This window comes from Trachypithecus francoisi, unplaced genomic scaffold (genome assembly GCF_009764315.1).
Source record: "Trachypithecus francoisi isolate TF-2019V2 unplaced genomic scaffold, Tfra_2.0 Lachesis_group20, whole genome shotgun sequence".
In the NCBI taxonomy this organism is placed as follows: domain Eukaryota; kingdom Metazoa; phylum Chordata; class Mammalia; order Primates; family Cercopithecidae; genus Trachypithecus; species Trachypithecus francoisi.
In genome coordinates, this window is record NW_022681466.1 from 36,123,881 (window position 1) to 36,140,725 (window position 16,845).

General features: G+C 38.2%; 1 protein-coding gene across 13 annotated transcripts in view; it reads right to left on the reverse strand.

The window, feature by feature from the left end:
* Nucleotides 1-16,845, reverse strand: part of BCAS3 (BCAS3 microtubule associated cell migration factor) — a 736,060-nt gene that overhangs the window by 322,546 nt on the left and 396,669 nt on the right. For all 13 annotated transcript variants that reach the window (XM_033183763.1, XM_033183759.1, XM_033183754.1 and 10 more), the window contains 2 exons: nt 7,896-7,996; nt 4,389-4,585 (listed from right to left, as the gene is read on the reverse strand). In XM_033183763.1, the coding sequence (XP_033039654.1) occupies nt 4,389-4,585; nt 7,896-7,996 (298 nt within the window). The remainder of the gene's footprint in view (nt 1-4,388; nt 4,586-7,895; nt 7,997-16,845) is intronic.

A 16,845-nucleotide genomic window follows, 5' to 3' on the forward strand; every position in this document is an offset into this window, starting at 1 on the left:
AACCAAGCTTACCTGCTGAAAGTTTAAAATATAAATTACAGGCCGGGCGCGGTGGCTCAAGCCTGTAATCCCAGCACTTTGGGAGGCCGAGACGGGCGGATCACGAGGTCAGGAGATCGAGACCATCCTGGCTAATACGGTGAAACCCCGTCTCTACTAAAAATACAAAAAACTAGCCGGGCGAGGTGGCGGGCGCCTGTAGTCCCAGCTACTCCGGAGGCTGAGGCAGGAGAATGGCGTAAACCCGGGAGGCGGAGCTTGCAGTGAGCTGAGATCCAGCCACTGCACTCCAGCCCGGGCGAAAGAGCAAGACTCCGTCTCCAAAAATAAAAAAAAATAAAAAAAAATAAAATAAAATAAAATAAAATATAAATTACAAATGCAGTTAATAGAAATGTATAAACCTGTTGCTCAGTATAAAGGTTTCTCAAGGTTACATGTGTCCAGTAAACAGGTTAATATTCTAATCAAACATGAACAATTTGAAGTCATTTAGATTTAAACAAAATGTGGGGAGTTATTTAGTATTATTAACAAAGGGAAAGTCTCTGAGGAAAATTCTTAAGGACTTGGAAAAGTAGCTATATCTACTTTTAAAAGAAGCGAGTTAGAACTATCTTAATAGAAGGACTATACCTGAGGAAAAGAGTAACAAAGAAAGCTGGAGGAGGCCACAAAACAATGAGGCAAAGACCACCTAAGAAAAAGCGCAGGGTTTTATAAATAGCAGCTGGTCAATCACCAGAAAAAAAAGAGACAGTGTCTTGCGCACCGTTTAGCAAAAAAACTAAATGTGTTACATAGTTGTTTAAGAGAATAAATTGGGTTACTTATTTTAAATGCTTTATTATTAACATTTAAAAAACCAAATGACTGCTGTAAACACGAGTACACTGAATCACTAAGTTGAGGACTGAAAAGAATTGACTCCCTGACCATGGCTTGAGATCCTTATCTAGACCATATTTGATCATTAGCATCACTGAAAATTGGTCTTACACTCTCACTGTATTCTGTCATTATTACCTGACATCTTGGTCAAAAAATGTCACTTTTAGAAAGCCGGAGAAATTATGCTGGAACAAAAAAACAAAAATGTAGAGAAGAAAAAAACAAAATACAAAGCAGACTAAGCAAATGAAAAATACTAAACAAGGTATTGAAAGGAGATACATTCTTCTTTATGAATCACCCTTTTGTTTGTTTGTTTGTTTTTTGTTTTGAGACGGAGTCTCACTCTGTCACCCAGGCTAGAGTGCAGTGGCACGATCTCGGCTCACTGCAACTTCTGCCTCCTGGGTTCAAGCAATTCTCCTGCCACAGCCTCCCGAGTAGCTGGGATCACAGGCGCGCACCACCATGCCCGGCTAATTTTTTGCACTTTTAAAATAGAGATGGGATTTCACTGTGCTGGCCAGGCTGGTCTCGAACTCCTGACCTCGTGATCCCCACTCCTTGGCCTCCCAAAGTGCTGGAATTATAGGCATGAACCACCATGCCCTGGCCAAATCATTCTTTAAGAAAATACATCAGTCAGGGGAAAGCAAAAATGTAAAAAGAGACAGCAGTTAGGAGTCTGAGATGTTGCTAGGGTGCTAGCATTCAGAATGGAGAGGAGTGGAAGGTTTCCAGATGTATTTTGAATAGAAATGACATAAGTTGGTGAAGAATTAGATGTGGCATGTGTGAAAGGAGAGATTTCAAGGATAACCTCTAGATTCTATCTTGAGTAGGCAGTTTGTGGAGTCATTTAAAGAGATGAGGACAGGCGCAGTGGCTCACGCCTGTTATCCCCACACTTTGGGAGGCAGAGGCGGGCAGATCACCTGAGGTCAGGAGTTCAAGACCAGCCTGGCCAACATAGTGAAACTCCATCTCTACTAGAAACACAAAAACCAGCCAGGCGTGGTGCCGCGTACCTGTAATATCAGTTACTCAGGAGGCTGGGGTAGGAGAATTGCTTGAATCCAGCGGGCAGACGTTGCAGTGAACTGAGATCATACCACAGCACTCCAGCCCGGGTGACAGAGTGGGACTGAGTCACACACACACACACAAAAATACTCATACCTGTAATCCTAGCACTTTGGGAGTCCAAGGCAGGAGGATCACTTGAGGTCATGAGTTCGAGACCAGCCTGGCCAACATGTTGAAACCCCAGCTCTACTAATAATACAAAAAGTTGCTGGGTCTGGTGGTGGGCGCCTGTCACCCCAGCTACTCAAGAGGCTGAGGCAGGAGAATTGCTTGAACCCAGGAGACGGAGGTTGCAGTGAGCCGAGATCACATCACTGCACTCCAGCCTGGGTAACACAGCGAGACTCCATCTCAAAAAATAAAATAAAAAATAAATGAAATAAAGAGCTGAGAAAGAAGAGGGGTGAGAGCAGGATTAGGGAGTGAGATGAAGAGCTGCAATTCAGGCAGCTGGCTGTACTGTAGGTATAGCTCCTGGCACTTCCTGGCAGGTACTCAGTAAATATGTGTCATATTTTCTAAACCGATACATCAGGCATAATCCAAGTTCGCAAAAATTTTCATTTTGTTATACAATTTTCTATTGATACTGACAAAAAGAAGACAAAAACATATTTCCACTATGTAACTGGAACATATTTTCTCACTATTTTTTAAAAGGTGTGCAAGAAAAAGGTCAGAGGGTTGTTTAATATTCAAGATACACTATAGAATTTTTGTGGTTTTTTTTACTTGGAATATATTGGTTTATGTTTTATTGTGTCAAAAATCATTTTTAGTTTAACCACCAATCTTACTTTAAAATGCTTTTAAGTATTGAAAAGCTGTCAAGCCTACAGTAGAAGAAACAAATTTTTCTTTTCTTTTCTTTTCTTTTTTTTTTTAAATTATACTTTAAATTCTAGGGTACATGTGCACAACGTGCAGGTTTGTTACATATGTATACATGTGCCATGTTGGTGTGCTGCACCCATTAACTTGTCATTTACATTAGATATATCTCCTAATGCTATCCTTGCCCCCTTCCCCCCCCCCACAATAGGCCCTGGTGTGTGATGTCCCCCTTCCTGTGTCCAAGTGGTCTCATTGATCAATTCCCACCTATGAGTGAGAATATGTGGTGTTTGGTTTTCTGTTCTTGCGATAGTTTGCTGAGAATGATGGTTTCCAGCTGCATCCATGTCCCTACAAAGGACATGAACTCATCCTTTTTTATGGCTGCATAGTATTCCATGGTGTATACGTACCACATTTTCTTAATCCAGTTTGTCACTGATGGACATTTAGGTTGATTCCAAGTCTTTGCTATTGTGAATAGTGTGGCAATAAACATACGTGTGCATGTGTCTTTATAGCAGCATGATTTATAATCCTTTGGGTATATACCCAGTAATGGGATGGCTGGGTCAAATGGTATTTCTAGTTCTAGATCCTTGAGGAATTGCCACACTGTTTTCCACAATGGTTGAACTAGTTTACAGTCCCATCAACAGTGTAAAAGTGTTCCTATTTCTCCACATCCTCTCCAGCACCTGTTGTTTCCTGATTTTTTAATGATTACCATTCTAACTGGTGTGAGATGGTATCTCATTGTGGTTTTGATTTGCATTTCCCTGATGGCAAGTGATGTTGAGCATTTTTTTCATGTGTCTGTTGGCTGTATGAATGTCTTCTTTTGAGAAGTGTCTGTTCATATCCTTTGCCCACTTTGTCATGGGGTTGTTTGTTTTAAAGAGAAGACAAGAAAAGGGAGATTATATTACATTAGACTGAGTCCTTCATTATCTATTGCACCCTAATGTGTCAAGTCTTGGTATAACAAACTGCTAAGCAAACTTGAGACTGCAAGTCAAAACTGTCTGAGTTGCAATAAAAAAATAAGCTAATAATAAAAAGCATAATTTGTACACCTGTACTAGGAGTTCTACAAATAAGGATGAGAGAACATGTATTATAAAAATATAAATGATAAACTATAGCTGAATGTATACCAACGTTTTTCCATCCAAAAACTTTATATAATCTAAAAGAAGGGAGATACAGGATTAGATTAAAATCACAGATGAAATTTAATTAAAAGGTGGTGCCAACTTCTGAAAGATCAGGAAAAGAATACATAATCAGATTCAAGCAGTTAGAAATATAAGCAAAGCATCAAAAGGTGAAATTGCTTGAAACGTGCAGTGAGTATTAGATTTAGGGAGAATATAATCTGAAAAACAAGTATTTATTGCATGTAATGTGATCCCACATGAGACCCTACATACGATCCCAAGTAATGACAGTGAATTACGTGCAACAGTACATGTAGTCCCTCCAAAAGGGGAAACCTAAATATTACATAGGATGCTCATTCCACGTGAACATATTAATCCTTTCATTCAAATCACTCCCTAGTTCTCATTTCCTACCTGAGACTGTTGAGATCAAGATCATCTGTATCAAAATCCAAAAGAGGCTGTGGCGTGTCACTCGGACCATGAGACTGCAACACAGATGAACTGGATGAGATGACTGTGGTTTGGCCTGAGGGATGGATGGTTTTGAACTGGAACTGTGGACCCATCCACAGACGTCTGTGGGGTCCAGTGTGTGTTACAATTTCAACCTGGAACAGAGTAGCAATGATGATTTAAATGGTTTGTGATCCTGATTTGAGAGACTTCACAATCCCCCATTCTTCCTCTCAACACCCGCATTCTTCAAGAAGCCCATGTGAAAGTGGGAAAGGGATAGGGCACCCATAATTAAAAGGTGATGATAGTCACAGCTGATGTAGACATTCAGAATATCCCTCTACTGCCTTTCATCAACAAAAACAAAAAATACACTTTGTGTACATATACATACACAGACACACAAGCACACCTCACACACATATACAAAACAAAAATCACATGAAAGTAAAAGGACCAGTTTCTTGCCTCATATAACTAGTGTCAGCTCCCTAGGGTCTACCTTTTCATTCACTCTAGACAGTACTTACCATGTTGCGGGCATGCACTGAACACTACACCTATTAATCCACAGATTAAAAGTAATTCCTTCACTGAGGATCAAGCTTATGACAAATGTGAAGTTGTTCTTGAACTATGCAAGGAAAAGTAAAGGTCTGAAATAATTTTAATGCCCAAAGCCACTTTCTTTCCACAATAAAATATTATAATATTTACTGTACTGCCCTAATATTACTCCAATCCACTTTTAAATGAAAAAATTATTTTATACTTTCTCTCAAACTAGATTTTTGTCTTCCAAATACCATTAATTAGTGTGTTTTCTCAACTGCCACAAATATCGACACAGGCATTTTATGTGCTACAAAACAGAAATACCAAAATGCTTTATGAATTTAATGCTCAACGGAGGGCGTAGGGAATGTTGCCAATATTTTATTAAACATTATAAAGTCAAAGAAGTGGGTAGAAAACACTTGGAAAAACCTGAAAATATATATATTACATTTTTTTTTTTTTTTTTTACAAATAATCAACTCGAATGAGAAACTAAATATGCAAATTAGTTTAAGTGTCTTGTCATTGGTACCTCTATGCCTGTGCAAGTCAATGTAATTGACTTCTCACGTGCCTTAATTTTGTCCTGCGTTCTTTTATATTTAATCACATTTCTCTGATTGTGGTGATTAATTCTTAACAAAACATAACCGAAAAGGTTCACAGAGTGTAGCCCTGTGTTTGTGAGTCCAAAAGGGCAAAAGCATCATGGTCTTTGGAACAATATTCACATTCCCACTAATCACAGGGAGAAAAATGCTCAGATTGAGGACAGTGATTTCTGATTCAAGTAGTTGTATTCAGCAATGTAAATTAGGCCACAGATAAAGCATTCTGTGTATTTTAAGCTCAAAACCATCAGTGTCACAGAGCCGAGAGGTAAACAGATGCCTGTGCAATTTCACCGAGGCGATGGCCAGATGTTCCTATTCACTCTCCGGTTGTGTGCCGGACAAACATATTGTATATACTTTCACACTGACAGCACACATTACCCCTTTTCCTAATTGAAAAGTTGAAGTGAAGGACAGTGGTTTCTCTGCCAGCATTCCTTGGACAACATTTTGATTCTGGAAAAAACACACGCATTTTGGGTTTACTTTATCTTCCTATCATTAAGAAAGGATGGACCACCACATGCCAGGAACTGAAAAACTTCCTGTGAATATTTTTGGTGTGATGAAATAAATACATGTTACCTAGACACTGTTTGATTTTCCAGTTTACTTTACTTTTGATTTTCCAGACTTTAGTTTTCAGGCTACCCTCCTTGAGAAAGAAATGAAACTACAAATGGCCTCCACATTTTCTGAGGCACTTGTCCGATGAAAAGCTACCAGATTGGTAATCTGAGATAGGTCATTAGCTTCACAAAATGATGTCAGACTTGAGGAAGACATAACAGCATTTGTAACAAAGTCATTTGTAATCCCATCATTTTGAAATCTGCCCAAGTATCTTTTATTTCAAAGCCCTTGAGATGAAGACAGCTTCACCTGGCAAGGGGAGGGATGGTCAGTGAAGCTGTTGGAGACTGGGCATGGTGGCTCTTGCCTGTAATCCCAGCACTTTGGGAGGCCAACACAGGAGGATTGCTTGAGCCTCAGAGTTCAAGATCAGCCTAAGCAACAGAGGGAGATCCTATCTCTACATTAAAAACAAACAAACAAACAAATTAGCCAGCATGGTGATGCATGCCTGCAGTCCCAGCAATGTTGTAGGGCTGGTTTAGAGACCACTAAAAGCAGCATCACATGGGCTTAGGAAGGGAAACCCAGAGGGCGCCATCAGAACTTCTGTAGGGTAGAATGTTATATTTCCAATAGTGAAAGTATGAACTCAATCTTCGGAAAATGCTGGCTCCACAAAACAAATCCCAAAGATTGTTGAGTGGCTTTACTGTTTCATCAAGGTCAACTTTTAGTTTAAACCTGATGAAAATGTGCTCCAAAGAGCCTATTTAAATTCCAAAGTCCTAGCTGGTCACAGAGGCTCATGCCTATAATCCCAGCACTTTCGGAGGCCAAGATGGGTGGATCGCTTGAAGTCAGGAGTTCAAGATCAACCTGGCCAACATGGCGAAACCTTGTCTCTACTAAAAATACAAAAATTAGCCAGGCAGGGTGGCACATGCCTGTAATCCCAGCTACTCAAGAAGCTCAGGCACAAAAATCACTTGAAACCAGGAAGTGGAGGTTGCAGTGAGCCAAGGTCATGTCACTGTACTCCAGCCTGGGTGACAGAGCAAGACTCTGCCTCAAAAATTAATTAATTACTTTCAAGGCCCTAAGGCTTTAAATGGATTGGATTGTGTGAAAAATACATAGATTTTCTGCCATGTGTATGGAAGCTAACATACATATACACATATACACACACAAATATGTATAATGTATACATAATATGTATATATACACCTGCAGCAGTATTTGTGGAGTAATTTGTAATATGGAAAGACAACTAATTCTTTTTTTTTTTTTTTTTTTTTTTTTTTTTTTGAGGCGGAGTCTCGCTCTGTCGCCCGGACTGGAGTGCAGTGGCCGGATCTCAGCTCACTGCAAGCTCCGCCTCCCGGGTTTACGCCATTCTCCTGCCTCAGCCTCCCGAGTAGCTGGGACTACAGGCGCCCGCCACCTCGCCCGGCTAGTTTTTGTATTTTTAGTAGAGACGGGGTTTCACCGTGTTAGCCAGGATGGTCTCGATCTCCTGACCTCGTGATCCGCCCGTCTCGGCCTCCCAAAGTGCTGGGATTACAGGCTTGAGCCACCGCGCCCGGCCAGACAACTAATTCTTGATAATCCAACAAAGAGTTACCAATTCTCCCCATTTACCTCTAAGAAAAAGAATAAAAACAGTAAATTTGTTTTATTTTACTTTAATACTCTCAATATTTCAGAGTTTTACCTGGGAAAGCCATTCTTCATCTTCCTGTCCACTATGGTCAGAAGCTAAACTGTCATAAGACCCATGTCGAGTAATGGGCCCAGGACTTCCAGGGGGAACCACTAAAGGAGAAAGAAAATAAGATTTAACCACTTTATTCCGTGCAGTGGAAAAACAGACATGGACATAACCATTTTGGATACTATGGTAATTATAAGATAAAATATAATACTTTAAAGCACAGAGGCAATTCAAACAATTATTGAACAAGTAAGAATGAAGTTCTTAGGAGTAAGATACTTTAAAAAATATCTACAGGAATTTAGTAATGACATCTTCTTGCAATAAAAGAAATAAACAACTAACTACATGCTAATAGCAAAAGTACACTGAAGAGCAGTGACAAATCTGTTCATTGGGGGATGATATTAGGATTCTTTAAAAGAGTTTGTTTAGTAGCTTCATATAAATGCTAGGCATAAAAATGTACATTTAATTGAAAAAATGCTTTCAGTCCTGAAAAAATTCATTTATCCAGAGAAATACATTATCTTTCTTAGATACCTGAGTAGTTTTCATGATTCTTAAGTGATATGACATAGTCAAGTTATAAACAGCCTACTTTTTCACTCAAATAGGAACATTTGCTTAGTAAAACAATACAATGATTCAAAAACATTTACTGAGTTCCTAATATGAACCAGACATTATCTCCTCAAAATCTTAGTCTCTTCTTTGGAAGCTACGACTCACTCACTCTGTCTCCATATCTCTAAAGGTAATTTTTTCTTTTTCTTTCTTTTTTTTTTTTTTACAGCAGTTTTATGTTCACAGCCAAGTAGAGCTAAAGATACAGATATTTCCCATATAACCCCCCAACCTCATACATGATTTTATTTAATCTTTTTTTTTTTTTTTTCCTTAAGAGATAGGATCTTGCTATGTCACCCAGGCTGGAGTGCAGTGGCATGATCATAGCTCACTGTAACCTCAAACTTCTGGGCTCAAACCATCTTCTCACCCCAGTCTAATAAGTAGCTGAGACTACAGGCGTGAGCTACCATGCCTGTCCAAAATTTTCTTTTTTGTAGAGACAGGATCTCACAATGTTGACCAGGCTGGTGTCAAACTCCTGGCCTCAAGTGATCCCCTGGCTTTGGCTCTCAGAGTGCTGGGATTATAGGCATGAACTACCACACCCGGCCTACCATTTTAATACCCAGAGAAATCAAGCAATGAAGTACTGGGAGGCATAGAGAAAAACAGGGGAGGTAAGTAGGAAGAAAAGTAAGAAAGTAAGAGATGATCATTAAAGAAGTGTGGAAGAAATAGAAAAGAATGAGAAGCTGAAAACAACTTTCATAATTTCCAGCACCCAGAGACATTTATATATACACATCAGCATACAAAAAGTTCCTTGAGTTAGATTCCTCCATATGAAAACAGAGGATGTAAATACATAAATTTCTTAATATGTATTCCCAGAGTTATACACTTACCCAAGCAGTGAAAGAGAATGCCAACCTCATTGAGTTCTTGCTAGAACAAGGTAGTATTTTGAAAAACTATATCTTAGTGAAACAGATACAAATAAAGTAGACAAAGCATAACCTAGGGCAAGATTTTAAAAGACACAGACTCACAAAAAGCTTATCTTAACTTGCTGCAAGAGGAGAAATGCTAATTCAGTGAATTACTCAACAGAGGCATACACAGTAAAGTGTAAGATCTGCAGTAGTCAAAACTTTTAGCTGCTAGTTCTTCAAAATCATAGTTCTACAGCCAACAGGCATGGTGGCATTTGTACAAAACACAAATGATCACAAAAGCATACACCTACATTCTTGTGATGGCAAATGATATCAAGAAGAAAAGAATACCACAGTATCTATTATTTCAGCATTCTTTTGGAAATAACTGATACACATTCAAAGGCTGGTTAAGTAATGACGTTTTCAAAAGGTTATCTTCACACCACTAAATTCTATATTAATTCTTACTACAGAAGAGAACAAGAGGATCCTTGAAATTCCCACCCCTTAAATACTAGTGAAAAATGTGAATATGGACAAATATGTAGAGGTTGGAAAGCAGATGAGGGCAGAGAAGATTTTAAAGAGGTGAGGTAATATGTTATACAAATATCTGAAGGAAAGATGTGACAAAGGGAATGTTAAGTGCAAAGATTTTGAGAAATAAAGGGAATCAGTAACAGTTAGGAGGCCACTGTGGTTGGGTGGGGTAAGCCAGGCTGTGAGTGCAAGATGAGTCAGTAAGGCAAAGGAGGTAGGACCAGTAGATTACCATGGGCTTTTCCTTTCTTTTTTTTTTCTTTTTCCTTTTTTTTTTTTTTTCAGTAATAAAGCTCGAGTAATATGATGGAAGGCAACTGGAAATTTTTAAGTAGAAGTGAGCAACCATGCCTTACGTAACTAGCTGGTGCCTAACGTGAATTTCTCCAAAAGTTTATGTTGTGTTTTATATACGCTGAGCCTAGACTAGTATATGTCACAGAATAAGTATTCAATAAGTATTTACTGGGTGGTTGGAGTTTAGGATTCTGTACTAAGCAAGCAATGGCACTAGAATGGCTGGACACTTGTTTATCCATCAACAAAATAGGGATAGGCCAGGCGCGGTGGCTCAAGCCTGTAATCCCAGTACTTTGGGAGGCCGAGACGGGCGGATCACGAGGTCAGGAGATCGAGACCATCCTGGCTAACACGGTGAAACCCCGTCTCTACTAAAAATACAAAAACTAGAAGGGCGAGGTGGCGGGCGCCTGTAGTCCCAGCTACTCGGGAGGCTGAGGCAGGAGAATGGCGTAAACCCGGGAGGCGGAGCTTGCAGTGAGCTGAGATCTGGCCACTGCACTCCAGTCTGGGTGACAGAGCGAGACTCCGCCTCAAAAAAAAAAAAAATAGGGATAATATATTATAATGTCTGGGATTAGCTTCAAAATAACCCAGTGGCAGGGATAGAGGTGGGAAGTAGAATTACAGATGAAAACAAGATTGGGCCGGGTGTGGTGGCTCAAGCCTGTAATCCCAGCACTTTGGGAGGCCGAGACGGGCGGATCACGAGGTCAGGAGATCGAGACCATCCTGGCTAACATGGTGAAACCCCGTCTCTACTAAAAAAATACAAAAAAAAACTAGCCGGGCGAGGTGGTGGGCGCCTGTAGTCCCAGCTACTCGGGAGGCTGAGGCAGGAGAATGGCGTAAACCCGGGAGGCGGAGCTTGCGGTGAGCTGAGATCCGGCCACTGCACTCCAGCCCGGGGGACAGAGCGAGACTCCGTCTCAAAAAAAAAAAAAAAAAAAAAAAAAAAAAAAAAAAAAAGAAAACAAGATTGGTCATTAGTTGATCATTGTCATAGCTGACTCATAGGTACATGGAGGCTCATTGTATTATTATTTTCTAGTTTTGTATATGTTTGGAATTTTCCACAGTGAGAAGGGAGAAAGACCCTCTCTGCCCTCATTAACTTTCCAAGGGAAGTAATAAAGATTCCAAATATACATCTAGAAATAGTACCATAAATATGCATCCCAAAATCCTAAAGAGATTGTAAGAATTTCCATCCCCTTTTTTCACTAAAAATAGTTTTCTAATTAAGCATGCTTGGAAGCCATCAGAAGATGGGCAATACAAAAAAATAAATCTGGTGGGATAATATTTTTCAACATTAAATAAATATCCTTCCTTGGCCCCACTATTTTTTCCATGTTTGATACATTTTTATTACTAAATTGGGTAAAAGCACAAACATCAAAAGATGAAAAGCTTAAAACTAGACGCTAACTATAATCCAAATAATTTTGAAAAGTCCGAAAGAAGAGTGCAATAAGGGAACATATTTTTTCACAATAAATTAATCATTACTTGGCACTGTGGTGTTAAACATACAACTAGATATATTACTGTTCATAATTGGTAATGTAATATATTTATTAAAATCTGTTGGTCTTCCTATTATATTCAGTATTGGATTCTCTACATGGTTTTAGGAATTACAATATGTAGCATGGAATACCTTAGAACAGTCCCAACAGTATACCGAGCCAGAACCTGCTTCATCCAAATGTGGTCCTCAGACCATCAACATTGACGTCCCTGGCAGAGCTTGTTAGAAATAAATAACTTCAGGCTCCACCCACCCAGCCCTACTGAATGACAATCTGTATTTCAACAAGATCCCTGGGTAATTTCATTACACATTAAAATTTCAGAGTTGTGTTATACAGGAGTAGACTCACTGCCATTCCTATAAAATAGATCAGTAGTAAAAGTTTGGAGAATCTACATTATTCTTTAAAAGGAAAAATATGAAAAACTGGTTTTCATTTGAGAGCTTAGGAGGAAAATAATTAGCTACTTATTACCATTTCTAAAATCTAGACAAGAAAATTCTGAAATAAGCATGGTTATTATGAGATTAAGTTAGCTATAAATTATTAGGAAATTTAAAATAGAAAGGTACTATCATTTTCATAGGATTTACTTTTTTGTCCACTTGTTATCCTTCTAAACTCTTCACTATAACCTCAAATTTCAGTATAAATGGCCATGATAGTAGAAAAGCCAAGCTCTGTTTGCCATGGCTGATGTTGGGGGAGATATCAAGCCAGTACGTGCATAAGTTAAAGTGACAGATCTAAAATGTTCAGCTTACCAGTATTTAATACTTTCCTTAGTTTCTGTTGTAGTTGTTGTTGTTGTTTTAGTCAAAGGTGATTGAGTGTTTGGAAATGACCTTAGGTGGCTTTTGTTTTACAGATATGACCTGCCAGCATCACAAAACTTTTGGACTAAGAAATCAGTAAGTCTCTTGATTGTAGTCAGTCTACATATAGTATTGAAAAGCTTTGTGAAAAATAATTCTTTCTAATGTTACCAGGCTGCCTGTGTAAACACAGAAGGCCAGCCGAGGAGACAGGATAAATTATCTGTGGGAAGGGCTCATAGTCAATAGCCAATATTCTAGTTTAAAATTCGTTCTCAAATGCTTTGGGCACAAAAAGATAAAAATAAACTAAGTTTTTGCTCTTTTTATATAGCATAAATTTTCTTAGTTTGTACTAACACATTCTCATATTACAAAGGTAATTTCATGGAAGAATGTTCCTTTTGATATTGAATGATCTGAAATTACACAAATAGAACTATACATTCAAAAAAATTCTCATGTGAATAACAAAAAAGGCAAGTTCAACAACAACAACAAAGTCTCCTTTCTTTCTTTTTTTTGTTTTTTTTTTGACACAGGGTCTCACTCTGTCACCCACGCTGGAGTGCAGTGGCATGATCTCGGCTCACTGCAACCTCTACCTTGTGTTCAAGCGATCCTCCCACCTCAGTCTCCCAAGTAGCTGGAATTACAGGCGTGCGCCATCATGCCTGGCTGATTTTTGTATTTTGAGCAGAGACGGGGTTTTGCTATGTTGGCCAGGCTGGTCTTGAACTCCTAACCTCAAGTGATCCACCCACCTCAGCCTCCCAAAGTGCTGAGATTACAGGCATGAGCCACCACACCTGGCCTGAAAGTTTTGCTTTCTTGCAGGTGGACACTGAATAGTAGGTCTAATTTGGTTTTTGTTTTAAAAGCCCCAAAACAAAAGCAGCTTAAAACCTAATTAAAATGAATTTTAAAATCTGTGCACTAAACTACCAGTCTCTGGCACCATTTTCTGTTTTCTGTCCTTGTGGTGCAGGTTCTTCTCTGTTTCTTCTTTTGCTCTTTTCACTGGCTCAGCTGCACCATTCTCCATCACATTCATCATCACTATCAAATTCAGTTTACCTGCCCTGAAACTGTACTTTCCCTTTCGCAAACCCAGGCTGGGCAGCCTGATTACTCTTTCCTTTTCCTCTAAATCTGCAGCCTTTGACTTTCATTTATTTGGGGATTCTTGTTGATCTTGCATGATTTTTTTCAATGCTTCTTTTTCATCTCTCCTTCTACTATTTCCCAAGTCACTTCTTTGGTTTTTTAATTGTGGGTTACCATTATTTGTGTCTTTGGCTTTACTTAATGCTTCTTTGGCTTTTTCTTTAAATAGAATTATCCTCTCTTTTACTCCTCTGACAAAGTCTATCCATTTTATTTCACCACTTGCATTTATTTATATTAAAAATTTTCTCCCAATCCAGGTAGGAAGAACATTCTATGTTTACTGCCTTGGGAAGGAATGACATACCAGTTCATGTGGAAAAAAGAATTTACAACCGTGATAAAAAGAAAGTATGATAAGAGCAAAGTTTCCATGCTTCTAACCACTCAAATATTAGGAATGATACCCTGAGATTGGAGCAAGATTGGCAGAGAGAGAAAGGAGAAAAAAGAAAGTCACAAAGAGGAGTGGGAAACAACAGAATCCCAGAAAAAGTTTTAGGGACCAATGACTGTGAAAACTTACGTCTTCATTCTTGGGCAGAGTTAAGGGAAGTGGCAAGAGATCCCACATGGTATAAGAATAGAAACGGTGTGCACATAGTGTGCCTGTACAGCCAGGTCTGTGACAACCTTATCATGTTCCCCATAGCTTAGAAGAGAAGAACGTTTCATACATGTACAAGAATAATACAGACATAGTCCAGAGAACTGACAGGAGCTGGATGAGAAACAAGAATGGATGCTGCAGAGACCTATATGAACCAATGACCAATGATCTGGTGGGGAAATGGGACATGTCAGTGGTGGCAATTAGGACAAAGTGTCCCCAAATCCCTTACCTCATACTTTTACACCCTGTAAACCCTAGAGAATTTAGATGTAACTTTGGAGGCAGTATAATTGATTGAGATTAATTTTCCCACCTTTCTTCAAATGGAGGTACTAAAAAAAATTAATAGAGTTTATTTAAAGAAAAATAAAGTTACATATCTTGCAAATCCAAGTTCAATGGACCAAGGTACAAAATAGTTACCCTAAAGAAAAATGTTTAGTATCTTTTATATTTACCAACTATCCTTAGATAATTAATAAACTTGGTACAAGGACATAAATCTTGCCATGTTCTTAGTACAGTAATTTTCAAACACACCTTATCTGCCAAACTGAAAAGGAAATACTATCAATTTACTTTAGAGAGTACAACTTCAAAAGTATTGCCTCTACTAGACACAGGCATTTGCTAAATATAGATCAAGAAGCAAGGGCAGGATGAGTAGATCATTATGAGGTAACTGTGAGCCTGTCTGTTTTTAGTGTTTATAAGCAAATCATGCTTACGGTAAGTAAATAAGAGCTAAAAAAAAATCACTAATGGTATTTTTCTTATAGGAGTATATGGGCTTCTGTGTATTGTGTGTGTGCGTGTGTGTGTATATACAGCCAGATATATATATATATATATATATTTTTTTTTTTTTTTGAGATAGAGTCTTGCTCTGTCACCAGGCTGGTATACAGCAGCGCGATCTCTGCTCACTGCAGCCTCCGCCTCCCGGGTTTAAGTGATTCTCCTGCCTCAGCCTCCCAAGTAGCTGGGATTACAGGTGCATACCACCACGCCCAGCTAATTTTTGTATTTTTAGTAGAGACGGGGTTCCACCACATTGGTCAGGATAGTCTCGATCTTTTGACCTCATCATCTGCCCACCTCAGCCTCCCAAAATGCAGGAATTACAGGTGTGAGCCACTGTGCCCAGCCCATTTATATATTTTCATATGTGAGTAGGTATAAAGCAAACAAAAGCCAACCTGCTTTAGGGCTGACTTTTGAAAATTAGTCCTGTTAATCTAAACCAAAAATACTGCCAAGTCCGCAGAACAACATAAATAAAGTTATGAAATGAAAGATTAATGGCCCCTTAATAACGTCCTTAGGTCTGAATCCTATATAATAAAATTCACGATATTCCAAAAAGTCAATTAATAATACATACAATTTTTCAAATCAAAATCTTGGAAGAGTTCTATTTTTGAATTTTTAGATGCCCTCTGCAACTTGATACACGAATCAATGTATAAAGAAGTTTTAAAAATTACCCACAGAAAATATGGTATTTATCAGTTAGAGGAAGTTAAAAGTATTGCTTTACATACTGCTAAACTATAGGTACAAAGTATTAAAGTATGCAAATAATAATTGCAAGATTAAAGGTATAAACATTATATTAACAGATATGTAAGTTGACATCATTAAGTTTCTTCAAATATCTAGTTCTTTAACAGTACTTAATATAGGTTAGGATAGGTGAATTTGAACCAAGATTCCGAGAATGAGTTATTACCATTCCTAGAAAAATTTAAGCCTAACATTTCAATTTTTCCCCCAAAAGAATGAGAAGATAAACTCAATTTTATGGAATCAAATTCTTTCTAAAATATTCCCAAAGAAACAGCTAGATATCAAAAAAGTTCATCTGCAACTAATCTAATCTTCTACTTAGAATACAAAAGGTCAGATCTTTATCATTAACATATTAAATATACTGTACATTAGAGCAGGTAATTAATTACTCTCATTGTATTGGACATGGTTTTACATACTCAGGAAAAAATACTAGACCTTCTAAAAATGAAGTTTATAAGATGTAAATATTTCTTTACAAAGAAAGAATAAAAATAAAAATATCTGTATCCAGTACTATTTCATTTAAAGCAATGAAAAACAACTGTCATTGCATGTAAAAGTGAAAAGACTACACACAGCTTGTAAGCATCCTTTTTATATAAACAAGCACAAAGTATAATACTCAACACCGAGCAGTACTTATTTACGAAAGTAATGAAGGAAAAGTCTATTTTGTTTGGTTGTATTCTGTTCTTGTTCCACCCTTTCTTACATTTCTTGAATTTCCAGCAATAAATTCTTTTAGCTGTAGCTCTGGAAGCTTTAGAGGACATAGCTGATCAACTACAGGTACCACTGTTTGTAAACTCCAGCCTCCCAACTCTAGCAGATGTTAAGAAGCTGTTGTACTTCTTGACATTAATTGCAATGCTATCACTATCAGAGAAATCT